This window comes from Perca fluviatilis, chromosome 13 (genome assembly GCF_010015445.1).
Source record: "Perca fluviatilis chromosome 13, GENO_Pfluv_1.0, whole genome shotgun sequence".
In the NCBI taxonomy this organism is placed as follows: domain Eukaryota; kingdom Metazoa; phylum Chordata; class Actinopteri; order Perciformes; family Percidae; genus Perca; species Perca fluviatilis.
Window position 1 is genome coordinate 18,365,652 of NC_053124.1, and position 18,366 is coordinate 18,384,017.

General features: G+C 43.2%; 1 protein-coding gene across 1 annotated transcript; it reads right to left on the reverse strand.

Annotated features, from left to right (window-relative positions):
• Positions 1 to 1,366: 1,366 nt before the first annotated feature.
• zbtb10 (zinc finger and BTB domain containing 10) lies at positions 1,367 to 17,762 on the reverse strand. The gene is made up of 3 exons (XM_039820559.1): positions 16,819 to 17,762; positions 9,476 to 10,508; positions 1,367 to 3,308 (listed from the first exon to the last, which is right to left on the reverse strand). Exons 1-3 carry the CDS (start codon positions 17,491 to 17,493, stop codon positions 3,190 to 3,192), a joined length of 1,827 nt encoding a protein of 608 aa, XP_039676493.1. The 5' UTR covers positions 17,494 to 17,762; the 3' UTR covers positions 1,367 to 3,189.
• Positions 17,763 to 18,366: the final 604 nt, after the last annotated feature.

The window sequence follows — 18,366 nt, forward strand, 5'->3', positions numbered from 1 at the left end:
TGCAAGAGGGATGGGGGGGGGGAGAGAAGGGGATGAGGTGAGACAGGTTGACAGACATTTTTGAGAAATGCGCTTAATCGCTTTGTTGCTTCATTAGATGAAAAGATTGATACCACTCAAGTCTGTACACAAAATATGAAGCTACCACTCGCAGACAGTCAGCATAGCATATCATAGCATACAGACTGAGGGCAGGAGATTTCACTTTTTTTTGTAAGAGTTTAACAAGTAAGAGATAATGTGTTAATTAGTGAATTTAGAGAGGTACTGGTATTTTGTTACCTTCAGACTAGTCTATATCCACAATGTTCCACTTCAGAGGATTGCTCCGTTGCCGCTGGAAATTCCGCCGGATTTCATTATTTTCGGCCAGATGTCAGTTACCTTACACTTTTGTTGTGTTAGAATTTTAAACTCCGTTAGATTTTTGAGGACTATGGTTAACCTTTTCTCAGATCTCTGCAGGGTAAATCCAGACAGCTAGCTAGACTATCGGTCCAATCTGAGTTTTCTGTTGCACGACTAAAACAACTTTTGAACGTACACATGTTCTACCAAAACGAGCTCCTTCCCGAGGCTATTTTGCAGCAGCACCATGGCTCTACCCGGTGCTTGGCGCCGCCCATGACGACTGATTGGTTAAAAGAAAACGCCAATACACCACAGCGCATTTTCTCCCATCCCAGAATGCTGTGTGGACTAGCCATACCCTCCTCCGCAGCGCTGTGTAGGAAGGTCTGGCAATGCGAGACTACCTTCAGACAGCATGAGGCTAGCGGTTTCCAGTGTGCTCGTGTTTAGCAAAGCTCATTGGCTGCTAATGGTAGCTTCATTTTTTTAGCATGCAAGTAAGCGTAGTATTGACCTTCTCATCTAACTCTTAGCAAGAAAGCAAATAAGTGCGTTTCCAGAAATGTCAAACTATTCCTTTAAACACTTATATTCTCCAAATATTAAATATGGAGCAATAAATCACAGGTATTACAGTTGCAAGGTTGGCCTTTTTCTACATAGGGAATTTGGGTATAAAAGATTGTATTCATAGCCGTAAATTTCTTCTTTTGAGAATATCTTGCTGCACTCACTGCTCCCAGACACAAATCATGATGTGGAGTGTGAAGACGTGAGGGTGGCCAAAACACTGTAGTGTTTGGCACAAGATGGTGGATGCACATGGTGGTGTAAAAGAGCAGGGAGGATCCTGTGCACATGTGGACTCACCAGGGAATGTCTCTTTACGTGCTCGCGGCGCGTGAACAGCTTGCCACAGATGTCGCAGCTGAAGGAGCGTACGCCCGAGTGGATGATCAGGTGCCTCTTGGGCGCGAGGGGTGGAAATTCGACTAGTAGAGAAAAACACAAGTATGCAGATGCAGTGAAAAGCAAGCAAGAAACAAGATTTAGTAACATGTTTTGGTGTACAGTTACATCTTTAAAAAAAACACAATTCATGAATTAACATTTGACTGGACCGGAAGAACAAACTGGAGATGGAGGAAGACAATGACCATAAAAGCTACATTTGCATCTGTAGATCCTCTAATGAGAGTGTGTCAGGAACCAATATCCTGTTTATCAAATCACAGAGTTAGGATGCGGTCGCCATTAGAGAGAACAAGACACCACAAACTGATGAAACAAAAAGGCCCTTTAGTCAAAGTTTGTTAAACTGCACAGATAAAAATGACTGTGGCAGCCATGTAAACTTCACAATCCAGCTCTGTCACAGTTGCTAAGTAACTGGTGTTGGTCTGCGCCAGTCTGCAATGATGTTGAAGGTCTCACCATGGCAATGGTGGAAAGGATCATATTCATATTAGCAGTGAATGTAAAGCAGCAGTACTACATGGACATAATGTAGTTTGGCGTAAGGTACTAAAGAAAACATGCTTTTTATAAAGAGGTACAACATTTGACAGTTGTTTGTTAATATGATATATTAAGAAACTGTCAATTTGGAGCTACTTTACATAAATCACAATGCACAGGATTCTGGATATGTTCCATCATATGAGGAGCAACTCCTAACATCAAACACAACACCTTTATGCATCATCCATCAAGCTCGGCTATAATACTTAGGGCATAGAGCATATGGTATATACGTGTTTTTTATTTCAGTGTCTTAAAGACAGAAATCAAGATATCCTCACACCAGCACTGTCTGTTTAAGCAACCAAGCTACTGAGGACAGCTTTGCTTACTAATAAATAAGTAATCTATTGATTTTAAAAAGACTCCAACAGTGTCTTCAGTGGCCTTTTGTTTGAGCCAGGGTGCACACAACAGAGGCGTTGTTAGGGCAGGTTGCTAGGGGGAGGAGGGAGGAGGTTTGATGAGAAGCAGGTCACCTGTGTATTTGCCATGAATGAATGTGTGTTATACACCTTATGGATCTGCAACAAGCGGTTTAGGCGGAAAATTTAATTTCCCTATCTGTCATTACACAAACCGAGCAGACAAAATAGGGGGTCTGAAATCAAACGAAATCTTTATTTATGAAACACGAAACGTGCCTATTTTGTTGTTTAATTCAACAACAGTTTATAGTTTTAGCTACAACCTTGCTGGCCAATCTGACTAGAGCTGTGTCCCCCTCATGCCTTTTCAGTTTATGTCTCAACCCACAACTTCAACCGTTGCACCGATGCCGGTCAATCAAACTGTGACTCAATGGCAATTCAATTTCACAAATTGACAGCAAAGGTTTTTTTCTGTTAAAGTAGTGTCAACAGCACACTCAAAAAAACGGTTGTTTTTTTCTTACGCATGCTATCCGTTTTCTGTCATTTGAGTATAGTTCATTTTGACACTTCTGAACACACTGCATACTTACATACATAGAATTACTGTGTAGTATGGATTTAGAACACAGCCTTGTGTACGGTAGACAATGGCCGACACACTGGCTTCCCCGCCACCCATTTTGAAGCAAATTTGTAATTTTTTTTTTTTGCCTATATGAATCAAATTGACTTTAACCTTTTATTCTCGTATATTTTGTTAATAGACTGACATGGGGAAACACCATAGATTGTGTAACAGGGTCATGCTGGTTAGCTACGCATTTGAAGGCTGGTTGAAAAGAAACCCTTAAAATAGAAATAGGTTGTCTGCTCTCCTTTTCAATGAGACATACTGACTGGACCGCCCACACTCATTACAGAATATGCATTTTAGATAAAGATTTCAAGTGTCATTGAAGGAGCCTGTTCTTTTTTGTGGTAGTCGCGGTGGCTTACCATTCTCCCAGGACTCCCCTTGTTGTAAGTCCTGGATGATGCTATACTGGATCTGATTGGCCAGCTCTGGGAAAGGAGGAGGGGGACAAGAGAAGCGAGAGGGAGAAAGAGATATGAGAGGTGGTTGAGAGCCTGGAGAGGGGGGCTGCACATCTCACAACGCCTTGTGTACATAACTAACCACCCCCGGCATGAAACAATGGAAGTTCACACATGCACGCGCACACACACACACACACACGTTCCTACTATATGTAAAGCAGGGCCAGGGAAACAAACTAATTGTGTAACCAGGGCTCCAGCAGGCAGGGGGTTAATTAGAGTTGAGCCCTTACACCGGCTCAGTTTACACTCTGCTTTTGTTAGCACTTGTGTGCAAGCACCTGTGTGTGTCCGGTTCCTCCAGCATCAGCGCTTGGAGCACATTAAAGACACGCCCCTGTGTGTGTGTGTGTGTGTGTGTGTGTGTGTGTGTGTGTGTGTGTGTGTGTGTGTGTGTGTGTGTGTGTGTGTGTGTGTGTGTGCGCGCACACACACATTCTCCCTGGGTCAATATTTGGAATAGTGAGGACAGCCCCAGTGCATTAGAGTGGATTAGGGAGGGAAGGGACAGGCAGTTGTGCATGGGTGTGCGTTCGTGTGCACACTTCAACAGAGACTAGTGTGTATGCAAATGCATTTCACCTGCTGTGTGTCTGTGTGCAGCAGGCACCATTTAAACAATCCAAACAGTTTTCTGGAAAAGACCCAAGAATTTATTGGCCACAAGTGTTGGCTGTGGGCTCAGCGAGGTAAGAGCAGACAGCAATGGCAAAGTACTTGTATCGTTGAAACCAGCCTTCACTTTCAACGGTTATTTCCACACAACACTAGCATTCCTGTGACTCTGTAGACTGTCTACCTCCTATTGTTTCAGACATTTTCTTCCAGCAAAATGCTATATATTTGATGGTTCAAGCCTCTCAAATGCAAAACTGTTCCGCTTTTATTGGTCTTATAAAAATTGTAAACTGAATAGGTTTTGGGTTTTGGACTGTTGGTCGGACAAAGACAAGACATACACCGCGAATTCTAGGCAATTGTGACAGGCTGTTTTCTGGCAATTGAAAGACTACATTAATCAAGTTTACAGTAGATAAAACGATAAAGACATTAATTGTTAGTTATAGCCCTGAACATTTTATTTGTGGAACAACCCTTTAAAAAATAAAATAAAATAAAAACGACAAGCACACATTTTAAAATGGAAGACTACCAAAGAAAACCATCATTTGTGCTACTATGTTTTCATCCTTGGAGCATGACCACACAGATCAAACTGAAACAAAATGAAACCCAAATGAGTGACATCACTGTGGGAAACTGGGACAGATAACATTGGTGGATGACTGCTCATAGGCTCGGACAGAAATATGCAAGCCAGCAACGACTAATCGTGCAAGAGGATGGTCTAATTTCAGAGCGAGCATCTCACAACCAAAAGATGACGTTCCAAGTTGTGTCCGCGAGCAAAGCCATAAACCCTTACTTCTACATGTAGTGTGTGTTATAGAATAATCTCATAACCCACAGTAGACATGGCTAATAGTTGTACACACAGTGTTTTTGCTTTGTAAAGCAATATTTCAGTAAAGCGTAACTAGTAGGGCTGGGCGATATGGTGGAAATCAAATATCACGATATTTTTTACCAAATACCTCGATATCGATACCTTAACAATATTGCAGTGCTTTCACAAAATATTTACACAATGAGATTTTTGATAAATAATCATCAGTAATGTGGTTATAATGACTAAGTGGGTAAAGGCAAATAATAGAACAGTTACAACAGTTTGGTAAGAAAATGACATCACTTTACTGTAATGCAGCCTTTAAAACCAGGACAAGACACTTATGCCATATTACGTTATCCAAAATCTAAGACGATATCTAGTCTCATATCACGATATCGATATAATACAGATATATTGCCAGCTCTAGTAACTAGCATTTTAGACATGTGTCACACATGTGCAGATTGAGTCATAACAAATGAGCACTGTATGCAACACAAGACTAATCAAGCCTTGACAGCAGAGAGAGGCTGTGGGAACAAACCGAAAGCTTTGACTAATGACTTTTGGTCCATAAATGGTACTTTACCATCTTTTCATGTCCGTTCTAGGAGCTATGAAGTGAAAAATGGCATTAATATAGTTGGGTGCTCTGACGCTAAATGTACAGTAGACATGACACAGCAGCTTTCTACCAATAAGTACTTGTAAATAAATGCAGAATATTACACTCCCCTTAAAGATTATTAGGAACACCTGTAAGATTTCTCGTTAATGCAATTATCTAAGCAACCAATCACATGGCAGCTGCTTCAATGCATTTAGGGGTGTGGTCCAGGTCTAGACAATCTCCTGAACTCCAAACTGAATGTCAGAATGGGAAAGAAAGGTGACCCAAGCAACTTTGAGCGTGGCATGGTTGTTGGTGCCAGACGGGCTGGTTTGAGTATTTCCCAATCTGCTCAGTTACTGGGATTTTCACGCACAGCCATTTCTAGGGTTTACAAAGTATGGTCTGAAAAAGGAAAAACATCCAGGATGCTGCAGTCCTGGGGGGCGAAAATGCCTTGTTGATGCTAGAGGTCAGAGGAGAATGGACAGACTGATTCCAGCTGATAGAAGATCAACTTTGACTCAAATAACCACACATTACAACCGAGGTATGCAGCAAAAGATTTGTGAAGCCACAACACGCACAACCTTGAGGAGGATGGGCTACACCAGCAGAAGAGCCCACCGGGTACTTCTCATCTCCACTAAAAATAGGAAAAAGGGGCTACAATTTGCACGAGCTCACCAAAATTGGACAGTTGAAGACTATAAAAATGTTGCCTGGTCTGATGAGTCTCGATTTCTGTTGAGACATTCAGATGGTAGAGTCAGAATTTGGCGTAAACAGAATGAGAACATGGATCCGTCATGCCTTGTTACCACTGTGCAGGCTGGTGGTGGTGGTGTAATGGTGTGGGGGATGTTTTCTTGGCACACTTTAGGCCCCTTAGTACCAATTGGGCATCGTTTAAATGCCACAGCCTACCTGAGCATTGTTTCTGATCATGTCCATCCCTTTATGACCACCATGTACCCATCCTCTGATGGCTACTTCCAGCAGGATAATGCACCGTGTCACAAAGCTCGAATAATTTCAAATTGGTTTCTTGAACATGACAATGAGTTCACTGTACTAAAATGGCCCCCACAGTCACCAGATCTCAACCCAATAGAACAGCTTTGGGATGTGGTGGAACAGGAGCTTCGTGCCCTGGATGTGCATCCCATGAATCTCCATCAACTGCAAGATGCTATCCTATCAATATGGGCCAACATTTCTAAAGAATGCTTCCAGCACCTTGTTGAATCAATGCCACAAAGAATTAAGGCAGTTCTGAAGGCGAAAGGGGGTCAAACACGGTATTAGTAGGGTGTGGCTAATAATCCTTTAGGTGAGTGTACATACACACCACTGGATCCCACCTTTTCCAACTAAGTAAAGAATATTCTAAAACCTGGAGGCAGGGCTAAAAAGCTTTAACCGTGTGGAGAGAAATATGACTACAATATTTAGAAAATTATTAATAATAATACATTCTTTATTAAGCAACTTTCATGTAACCCATGGACACTTTACCTGCAGAACACCAGCATAAACCTATGTCAACTATAAAGCTTGGCTCAAAAGATTTAAAAAACAAACAAAAACCTGAAATGGACTCAGCATCGCAGATTGAGGCAGGGAAAGCTGGCATTTTGTCCTGACAGATCTAATTTACATGTTGCTCTCCTTTCTGTTTTCTTCTCAGTCTGTCTCACCCTCTCTTAACAGATGGATGAAGTAATCATTGTTAAAGACCCACAGTCAGTCCAAACTGTCACAACACTTTGGAACTAAAATGCATCATAGCATTTTGGAAACACTCCTCTTAAAAAGGTAACCATAAAACCATTTGAAAAACACTTTTCTTACATTGGAAACCGATAAACGCTCTATATACGTACGAGGCCCGGCCACTGATAAACAACACACAGAAATTAATGCAACTTCCCAATTTCAAATTTAACTACGCCAATTGTTCATTTAGCTAAAAAACCTCCTCTCACCGCGACAATAAACAGCATCAGGATAATGTTTTGCCCGTTTCTGCTTCAAATTCTCTGGATATCACCTCTCACACGTTAAACAATAAAGAGACGGGAGAAATCTTTACAATTAAAAGCCCATACAGAGACTACATATTCACAGATCTATATTTAAACTGTTAACATACACACAGAGTATACTGTATGAATGTCAAACACAAAACTATCATTTAAAGGTAAACCGTTGCCTTGCAACCTTTTACTGTGACTAACGAGTACTTGAAGTCTTAACCATATCTTTATTTGGAAACGTAGTATACATTAAGTAGAGATATGGAGCTAAACAACAAAGATACATGAAGAAAAGAGTCAGCACACATGCAGACAAACTCAGTCTTTAAGTGAGCTTCTCTCTAGGCTATTACAACACCCTGGATCACTTTGTGCACACATTAAGAAGAGCCATAGGAGGAGTTGGAGGCACTAAGAGCATTCAAGTGCATTTAGGGAGGCCTAGGGGAAGAGATGTTTCCCCTGCTTTCTTCATTTTCCTGCATTAGGGAGGGCTCCTCTCCCTCTCTCATACACACAAAATGTAGTTCTCTCTCTCACTCTTTCTACACACACGTTGTGCCTCACACATCCCCCAATCCCCCTCCATACCACTTCACTTAATATGTGATATAATTATGGTTACATGGAGTGCCAAGCTTAATGGGGCCAACAGAAGGAGAAGGCTTCAGTTGAAAGAAGAGATTACTAAGAGCACTACACTGTATGTGGACCGGATGGATGGAGCGATGGATAGATTAAGAGACAGAAAAGGGAAGGTATCAAAGGGTAAAGAGAAAGGGAGAAGATGAAAGTTTTATCAAGCGAGATTGAAAAATTGATTGAATGGGTGAAAGTTCATAGGGATTTAACGTTGTTGCCGACCACAGCATATAGCGTGTTTTTTTTTAGGATAGTTAATTCTCTCTCTCCAACTCACTTTAAATAGTGACATTTCATTATTTTCCTCCATAAAACATAGCATACTTATGTGAACCATTACATTGCTTCAAAGTCATTGAATTAGATAAAACCTCTTATCTTTTCTTTAAAACAAGTCTCAGCAGCAATGTGGGAACACAAAGCACTCCAGGTGGGCGTAACTTTCACAAGCCCCTTGCTCTGGAGTGATTAGTGGAGATCATAGCTGGGAGTGACTCACTTATTGGCTGTGCACAGCAGGTTAAAAGCTTGAAAAGCAAATATCCTGTTAGGTTTCACAGCAGGACACTGGTGGAAAGCTGAAAATCCATACTTTTTGCAATCAATAATTTGATCATGTAAACTAGCGATCATGCCTGCGTTTCCCACTGCAGGCGGCCACAGCTTAGCTTATTGGCATTGAATAGGTGATCATCGGTGTGACATGATTAAATAAGTCACTATATGGTGACAGATCATTTATATAAATGAGGCAATGCTGCCCCCCAAGTAATGAAAGTGCTAATATCCAGTACTAAAATTTTGCAAAAGGTTGGAAGACCACAAAAAGAGGATCAAATACTGAAGCCATGTGACCTATCAGGGTTATCCTCTTCAGCCCCACTGACCCCCTGGTGGGTTAATCATTACAAATGCATGGTGTGGGGACAAGCATTGTTCAGACCTACAGAATTTCACTTTAAATACTTATGACGTCTATTGTAAATTTCAACTTTTTAAAAGACTGATAATTTATACTGCATTTCTCTCACATTATTGTGATTCCTTTAGGATCTTCTGGCCAATGAAGAATTTCAGATGAACGCTCTAAACTGGTGCATAAAATGCAATACAGAGGCCCTGATTATTGGGTCTTAACAGAGCTTTCCATATATTGTGTAGGAAAATGTTTATTTTGATATCATACATGTCACAGAAGAAATTCTGCATGCAACTCTCTACCTTAAAAATGGAGCAGCTTCCTTTTACTTACAGTGAGTATACAGTGTGACTAATAGGAATAAGAAATTCATGAGTTAACGGTGAAAGCTATTCATATATTATAGGTGGAAGGACTGGGTGTGGCAAGTGTGTGAAATGTGTTTAGAGGTACAAATGTGTGTCATACCAGCATTTTCGGAGAGGGAGGAGAAGTCCTCTCTGGGGTAGGAGGCCGAGGGCTGGATGAACATCCCCTCGTCAAATCCCTCTTCAGGCTCTGGTGGAAAGTTGTACACAAAACGCCGCGTGGTGGTCTGTTTTTTCCTCCGGCCGCTTCCTGCTGCAGCATCCCGTGCTTCTCGCTTTATTGCTGCAGGTGCTGCTGCAGCGCCACCTGTGGCTGGCTCGTTCCAGACGAATACCTGCACCTGGCCACTCGCCGACCGCGTTTCATTGGTCTCTGCTGAATCAGACGAGTTGTCGTTGTGGTGGGTCCAGTTACCAGAGGCTCCTGGGGTCACCAGGGCACAGCCCGCACCCCCAACCACTGTCACCTCTATATCGCTGGTCTCCTCCTTCACCCTGCCACCTTCGTCTTCTTCCTCCATTGCTTCCTTTCCTTGATTGTTGCTGGCCTTGATCGACAGCTTTGACAGAATGCTTGTGGCCCAGAAGTTGCTCGGCTTGCGGTCCAGGCCCCTCGGCCCCTCTTTGGACACCATCTGCCTCTTGTTGTAGTCCACCACCACTGAATCTGGAGCCTCCTGCTTGATGCTGATATTCAGGGCATCCTTTATAAAAGCCCTACATGAATGTACAACCTCTGTCATCTGGAGGTAACTAGCAACAGACATCACCTCAATGGCATTTTGGCTTGTGAGCAGCAGATTCCCAGAGTAGAGAAAGTCGAGGAGAACAGAGAAGCCCTGCACAGCAGCAACATCCAGGTGTGTGACCGTGGCCTGGTCCTGGTCCTCGCTCTTGGTCAGACAGTAGAGGGTTTTGAAATAGCGGCTGCCCGCCACCAGGATGTTCTTGTGTGCCCGGAACACCTGGCCCGAGACGACTATGTTGACGTCACAGAGGATGCCACTTTTGCGTTGCTTGTCCAGCTCCTGGAGAAGCTGGTAACAGTAGGAGTTCTCATTGGGCTTGTTGCGGTAGTCTTCCTCTGAGCAGTTAGTGGAGGGGCTGGTGTTTCCTGAGGGCCTCATTGTCTCCTTTATGTGAAAGAGAAGAAGAAAAATGACTTAAGATGTGTTCTCACAAGTAATATGCAAAAGCAAGGTCCAATACAGGTAAACTTCCTGTAACTTTGTCTCTACAATAAATACCCACAGACATACACCCTCGGGGTTTGCACCTGCCCTAGGGGTATAACAGGTTCAACAGGTTTCTGTCACAGAGGAGGTGGAAAAGAGGCAATGAAAGGCGTGTTACTTTAAGGCTGGGTAGTATTACCTCACCCCATAATCAATTATTTTTGACCATTAAACTTCCTTGAGTCCTAACACCAAACATATCATGCTAGGTACAATGATAGATTAATAAACCCTAAAATACATTAATTTAACATAAAACAGGGAAAAGTATTTTCCTTTTGTAGTAATGCAGAAGTAGAAAGCTATACCATATATTGTACAATTACATTTTATTAAACTGCGATGTTCAGTACTTTCCACAAGCCATTGTAATTAGTTGATTTGCTGGAGACTTTCCCACAAGGCGGCTCTGCTATTTATATTTTAATTAGTCTAATAATTTCCCACATTTTCCAAAATGCATTTCAACAACCCCAGAGAATGTGTCCAAACTTAGACTAAGCGAGCACAGCTATAGTAATAGTAGAATGAACATTTTCAGTCAATCAAATGTTTAAACCACAACAGTGACGTCTCTTACTCAAAAGACAAAATATCTTGTAGCTGTGCTTCACTCAGTGGAAAAATTGGGATCACAATGTCTTGGTTTTGGAAAAAGACAGATGTTTATTTTGTCATGATTAATGAATACATTAGTACTCATTCAAAATTCAACATTTTATACATATTTACAGTAGCTGATGTACAATAAAATGATCTTTCTTTACTTTGATGCTAGATGTAAAACGGGCCGTAATTAGACCTGGAGAAGGGCCGACGAGTGTCCAAAGCAGGACACAACGTGGCTGTAGGATGGGAGGGGAACTGGCAGAAGCATAGAACTACCCTGTAACAGCCAAACTCCCCCTTCCCTGCTCCCCCTTAACAGGGCAAAGGGCCAGCCTGGTACGGAGCAGACAAGAGGTGGAGTTTACACATGAGAGTATGCATTCGCTTACATATGCACCCCAGACAGAATACACAGCCCAATACAAAACCAAAATGCATGTACACACCCTGCATGTGTAGAACTCTACATTGCAGTTTTACACTTAACACACACGCAGCAGCATACATCTACGGATCATTTTGGAATTGCACAGCAGATGTCCTAATCCAGAATAATTCACATTGCTAGAGCTGTGCACTTTTGCCCCCACCACCATCTCTGACACACACACACACACACACACACACACACACACACACACACACACACACACACACACACACACACACACACACACACACACACACACACACACACACACACACACACACACACACACACACACACACACACACACACACACACACACACACACACAAACACACACACACACACACACACACACAAAAGCTGGGGTTTCAGCTCGAGTAATTCAGATTAAATCCATTTCTCTGAGGTCCCCACACCCAGCCCCCACCCCTACTCCCTCCACACTGCAGCGCTTGTCCAGGGCAGCCTGGGCACACAGGATAGTATAGGGGGGCTTATCATCCTCTGTCACAGCTGGATGGGAGAGATGAAGAGAGATGGGATGGAATGAAATCAGAGGCAAAATGAGGGAGAGATGGAGAAGGAGGGGGGGTGGATGTACTTTGCAGGCTAGAAGAAATAAAAGCACAAAAAATAATAGATGACAAGAGAGCAGAACTGTACAGTTCTGATAGAGGAAAAAAGTAGAATCACAGCTATATAAAAAAAAAAGTGTGAAAAGAAGATGAGAAATGGTTTGAGCATAAAAGAGAAAGACCTAATAACACACGCACAAAGAAAACGAGTGAGCATGAGGCAGAGATTGAGAGAGCGAGACCTTGAGCCTCAAGAAAAAGGGCGGAGGAGAAAATGTGGAGCAGAGGGGGACGGAAAGCCAGCGCGATTGAGAGTTGGGTCACCCCATTTTAGCCTTCACAATAGCCTGTGTTCTCCCTGAGGCTCATTGTCCACTCACTGTAGGCCTTTGTGAAAGGTTTCGGCACTCACTCTCTTATTACACAGCATCTCCCACTCGCAAGCAAAGAAAGGAGCCGGAGTGCGTGTGGGTGAACCGAAGAGGATGGGGAGAGAAAGAAAAAAAATTCCATGGTATACACATTAAAGCCTCTGCAGGGGCATGGTCATCATGTTCAGTAACGTTGTGGAATATATTGGTGTGTGAAGGGCAGGAGTGCCATCACAACAAGGGGTGTTGATAAAAGATTGCATACAGTTGTTTCTGCTTTGTTTTAGTCCAGTGCTCTCCTCTTTTGATAGGTCTAGACCAAACAAGCTTTCAACTTGCTGGGCTAACCGGAAGACGAACATATTTACAGTCAGAAGACGGTGAGGGTTGGACAGAAAAAAAAAAGAGCCAATATGTTAGAAATGCTGTAAATAAACAAGCGCTCTCAGACTCCTAGTACCTGGGAATTTGTTGACCCATTTTATCATTTCGACTAACTGGCCATCCCACCCCAAAACCCCATGACTACTCACAGCTTTTATCTATCACAAATAGCAAGATTGGTAAGAATTGCCTGGCAGTTCTGATAGGAGAGTGTGTGTGTACTTATTGGAGTCAGACTAGGACAGCCTGGTACTGGATAAGTTGCTCCATACTGGCCTCAGCAGCAGCAGCATCATCATCATCATCTCTCCAGATGTGCCACGTGTGAGCTGGGAGCTTAGAGAAGCAGCAGACCAACCCTGCACTGCAGATGCTGGAGGCAAAACCAGCCTGAGCCAAGAGAGAATGTGGGGACAATATCAACCTCCCCGAGTTGTGACGTGGCTAGGTTTTTATTTGAGCCAGAGATGGCAGGGGTGGAAGAATGAGAGTGCAAGAGAATCCAAGAGGGCGCTGGGAAAGAAAGATCCTTTGATCTTAGTCTAACATGGATGCTTTAAAATCTACAGTGAATGGCCAATAAGAACTGATTTACAGGTGGATTAAACAAACCAAGATGGTCATAAATCCACACTTATTGAAGCACCGGCCTCAGTCATACACACCTCTAACAGATTATGGACACTGCCCCGATGCAACATAATGACCCACTGTAGCCAGTTTTAGTTGACCTTTTACGCACAAGTTTGCCCTCATCCCCTGACTTGTCTACCCCCACCACTATCAATCCAGTCCCATGACCAGCCCAGCCCTGAGGCCATCTTCACCGGTCCTCTCCTAACTCCCTACATCTACTGTATCCTTCCCTCATTCCCCCCTCCTCACCCAACCCGTCTGTCCCCAGATGCTAGAACAATACTGCAGTGTGCGTTTGGCCCAAGGTGTGGGAGTGCTGCAACGAGTGTCTCCCGGCCTCCTAACAATGCCCTGACAGAGGAGGCAGAGATTTGGGTTGGGGGGGGTGGCAGAGTCACTGACGTATTCAACAAAAAGAATTCTCCCTCTGGCTCCACCCCACCCCATTCCCCTGACCTGTGGCCCCCAATAAACCACCCATCTATTTGGCAGACACCAGACCGCAAAGGGTGGGTCCCCTTTCCCATTGGGGGAGACTCACTCTCAACAATGAGTTTGGTGTTTGTCTCAACTAAAATGAGGAGGTGAAATTACTTGTAGGTCCCGCATATCTGAAATTCCCCCCTGGGAATTACATTTTATTTCATAGGGACAATCCAATTTAAACTGTTAAAATACAGAGCATGAAACTGATGTGCTGCACAGAGAGTTTATAGCTATTGTTAATTTTCAACTCTCGTCCCTAGCTTGGCTTTTACATGTACAGCTTTCAGTATTAGTTATATTAAACTTAGTTGTAGAATAGAATCTCCTTACGTGATGACAACATATGATTAGTCCTACGAATACCAATGTGGGTTTAACACCGAACCTTTTACCAATTTGTGGACAAAGGAAAAAAGTTACTAGAGAAGAAAATTGACTTGTATTCATATAGGTCCTAGATATGTGATCTCATATTTAATCTAAGGGAAACCATGGGCTAGTTTTGCCTCATGTTAACCTTTTACCAGAGAGCATAGGGAACAATCTGAGCACAAGACAGCGTCTACAGAATTAAGGACAACGGCCCCCTTCTCCAAGGAGACCCACATTTACCACAGCTGCCCTGGTGTGCTAGGGCTAATCGAGTTAGCTTTAACGAATGCAGCAGAGGCCTGACTAACGTCAGGAATGGGTGAATAGAACAAGACGTTGCCTCAGAACACCATAATTCCCCTTTAATGTACTGCTTCACAATGCCACCTTGCTTAACATTCACTGCTGCTCATTCTTTCAACAGTACTGCATATATGAAGAGCATTTCAGTTTTATTCAAAAGGCAGTGATAAGAGAAAAATCTTATCTGAGGAACATCAAAACCACAGAAAATAATTCAATAAAATATGAATTGAATCATTTCCAATAATGCAGCACTGGGACCTATCGTCCCAGCTCTATTCTACATGTGGAAATGGCCTGGATAACGTCTCAGTATAGTGTCTGGGGTCCCTGTTGCTAAGGAAAAGCCACACCAAGCCCCTAATCCACCCTTACTGCCCTCATTACCAATTAGAGATGTGTACAAGAGTGGATCACTTTAAGTCATTCTGATTAGTGATTGCATGTGCAAAGGAAGTAACTAAATGTAGTAGTGCAATCCTCTTCGCTTACAAATTAGAGTCAAATAGCAGCCCGGTCTTAATTCCTCTGACAGCCCAGACCATTGTCAGAAAAGGAGGTTGGGTGTGGAAATGTACAAGGAAGAGAAAGTAACATTACATTATTTTCAGAATAGGATTGATGAGAGAAATGCCCTTTGACACTAGATTGTTGGGGTAAATATGCACTCCCTGTTTTTATGAGGTCTCTGAAGGAGTAGAAATGTTGTCTACACTGCAATAAAAATAATGAACCAATAAAAATACCTTGTGCGTGTCAATAAAGACATACTTCACTAAAGTGGCTTGGTTGTTTTGGATTATAAGCATTCAATATACGGATACTGTCACCAACTTTATACCTACCTCAAGCTTAGGCTAACCATATGGTCTATGCCAATCACATTAAGAGGTGCAACTTTCCAATATGGTTTCACTGTTGTGAATACAGAATGAGGCCTTAAATCATAAAAAATATGCCCCAATGGTATAACATTAGCACCCATTAATCCAGAAATACGTTCATGACAGGGTCAGGTGATGCCATGTCTATTAACTGACGTCTATTTCACTCATGCATGCCTATTCAAATGGGCCAGGCAAGCTGTCATGCTCCAAGCAACGTTATTTACTCTCCTCCTCTTGTCCAGGCCTGCAAGTGACACCATCTATGGATTTTGGGGGGTCATTCTAGCACAATGCCTCTAATTTAGCTCCCCAAAGGGAGGAGGAGGTGGAGGAGGAAGAAGAAATGCGGCAGAGGTCACCCGGGACTGCGAGCCAGCAGAACTGCATGATGAGAGAAAGGAGGAGGGGGGTTGGGTAGGGGTGCGGTTCCCCAAAGGCAGCTAGGGTCGAGCCCTTGCCATTGTGTGACCTCTAGCAAGCTAGCAATCAAGACAGCTGCTGATGCAAAAAAAATAAAAATAAAAAAAGGGGTTGCTGTACAGTGTGCATAACAAAAGTATTCTACAACACTAACACTGTCCATTAGTTGTTAATACTTTATAAGCAGTTCAAAATGGTTAAAAGTTATTTGTAACATACAATGAATCATTCATTCTAAAAGGAACTGCCTCCGATGGGATAGCTAGCAGGTGTCATACTGGAGCAGGTCTGTGCGTGTAACTTGACTGATGAGTGGGAAGACACACATTATGGACGTTAACTGAATCGGAGAGATTCGTGTCACTCGTGCTTAAAAGTGGTTCAATGTGTTTTGCCATTAAGTCCTAGTTAGTCGACACTAGCCTCGCTAGGGGCTTTCCACCACCGCCCCTGCCCATCTACCTCCGGCTACAGCAGAGCTGCAAGCGGCTGGTTGGCTAGGCTAGTTGTTAGCTCAGGTTAGCAGGCTGGTGCTAGCTAATCAGCCTGGAGAAGGGATTGTGAAGCTTAGCTAGGTAATAGCCTATTTTCACCGTCGTTGTGTTTTAGAAGTTGTAGAAACTGACGTTATTAATGACAAACAAGACAGGTGACATGGTATGACAAATGTGTGACAGCTATTTCATGTTACGTCGGTAACGAAGCGAAAACTTCATGGACTTGAGCTAAGGTTACCTGTTTGGTGGGGTCATTTCTCCCGTGCTCAGAAGACAGGTGATGTCTCAGCAGCAAGGCCCGTTTGTAGCTGCGACTGCCTTTGACAAGCTCGTCGCTGTTTTTAGTGGCAATGTTGTGACACCAAGAACAGGACATAAGTCCCGTCTCCTGGCAAAATTTTAACCATGGAAATTCTTGCAACCACGAAGCATGGAATAACGAGTGTTTCTGAAGCAACGTCTGCGGTCTCATCTCTACTCCAGATTTCCTGGATCCAGGCTCGCCCCCAGTCGAACCGCTTCCCGACTCCTGGCCGTCAGCGTTGCTGGGACAGTTCCCCTCGGTCAAGCTATTCCCCTCCCTGGACCCGTCCTCCCCTTCCACCGAGCCGACACCATCGTCGCCGTCCCCAGCTGCCCAGCTGCCCTCTTCCGGGTCCTCTTCTTCCTCCGCCTCGGGTTCCGTGCTATCGCTGACAGACCCAGCGCTCTCCACTCTCTTCTGCGATGATCCTTTAGCCCCCAGATCCCCGTCCTCCTCTTGATCCGGCCTGTTCCCGTTAAAATGTCGGTCTTGACAGGCCGGGGCCTCCCAGCTGTTACAGTTCCCCCCACCGATACCGCTGGAACCCGTTAACCCAGCTAATCCACCTCCTCGGAAAGCCAGCGACCTGCGGTTTCTCTCACCGGACATTTTTCTTAATATATTAGAATCTTCACTTTCTCAACAGTATCACTCTCCGACAAAATAATATATTTGAACGATGTATTTTCCGAAAGAGATGGACCGTCGTCGTTCCTTTTCTCCGCTTTGGCCCTCCCGGTGAGAGTATCTAGGTTATGCGGAAATAAATAAAGGTTTTAAACGCATAATGAATTTCAGGGTTCTCGCTGCGTCCGCGCAGGCCCCGCAGAGGTCGAATGGCAACGACTTTCCTCCCCACAATGCACCTCGACCAGAGAAAGGGGGGTTGGAGAGGGAGGGGGCGGCTTTTAAAGGAAGATGGGGATCTGTTGATCAGCAAGGGGTCTTTTGTGTTTGAAGGCTGAAGGCTGCACCCATTTTCCGCATGCTTTTCATTTTTTTGACTTTGCTTGTCTTCTCAGCCCATATGCTGACTTGTGTGTCCCACTTTAGCCCTTTGCTAAACGGGGTGACCATAATATTTCTATAGGAACTCTGTAAGAACTTGTAGTGTGTCTATAGTCCTACTTTGTTGAATGTTTATTTTATTTACAAAATATATAAATATATGACGTATAAAGTAGCTTATATATAAATAAATATAGATGTGTGAATGAATTGTGATATTTAATTGCTTATTATTGTTCCGTTACATTAATATTAACACTCAATGCAAACTTTTTTGCCCATTGCATACAAGCATAATATAGAGTGTATGTCACCACGATATCATAGTTTATATTTGCTGTTTCTATTTATTATCCTAGGATATATGTGTTCAATATGGAATATTATACAGACAGTTATAAGATATTACAACTAGTGTGACAGTTATAAAGTCATGTGATTTCTGATCATGTAGATGTGAAATTGCATCTTTCA

What these genes read in the sequence shown, in the direction of transcription:
- zbtb10 (XM_039820559.1), bottom strand. Translation starts at nt 17,493, where the DNA reads ATGTCCGGTGAGAGAAACCGCAGGTCGCTGGCTTTCCGAGGAGGTGGA. An exon ending in GAAATGACCCCACCAAACAG is followed by an intron (nt 10,509 to 16,818) that starts GTAACCTTAGCT and finishes TTTCACATAAAG; the next exon opens with GAGACAATGAGGCCCTCAGG. An exon ending in CTCCCTCTCCGAAAATGCTG is followed by an intron (nt 3,309 to 9,475) that starts GTATGACACACA and finishes CTCCTTTCCCAG; the next exon opens with AGCTGGCCAATCAGATCCAG.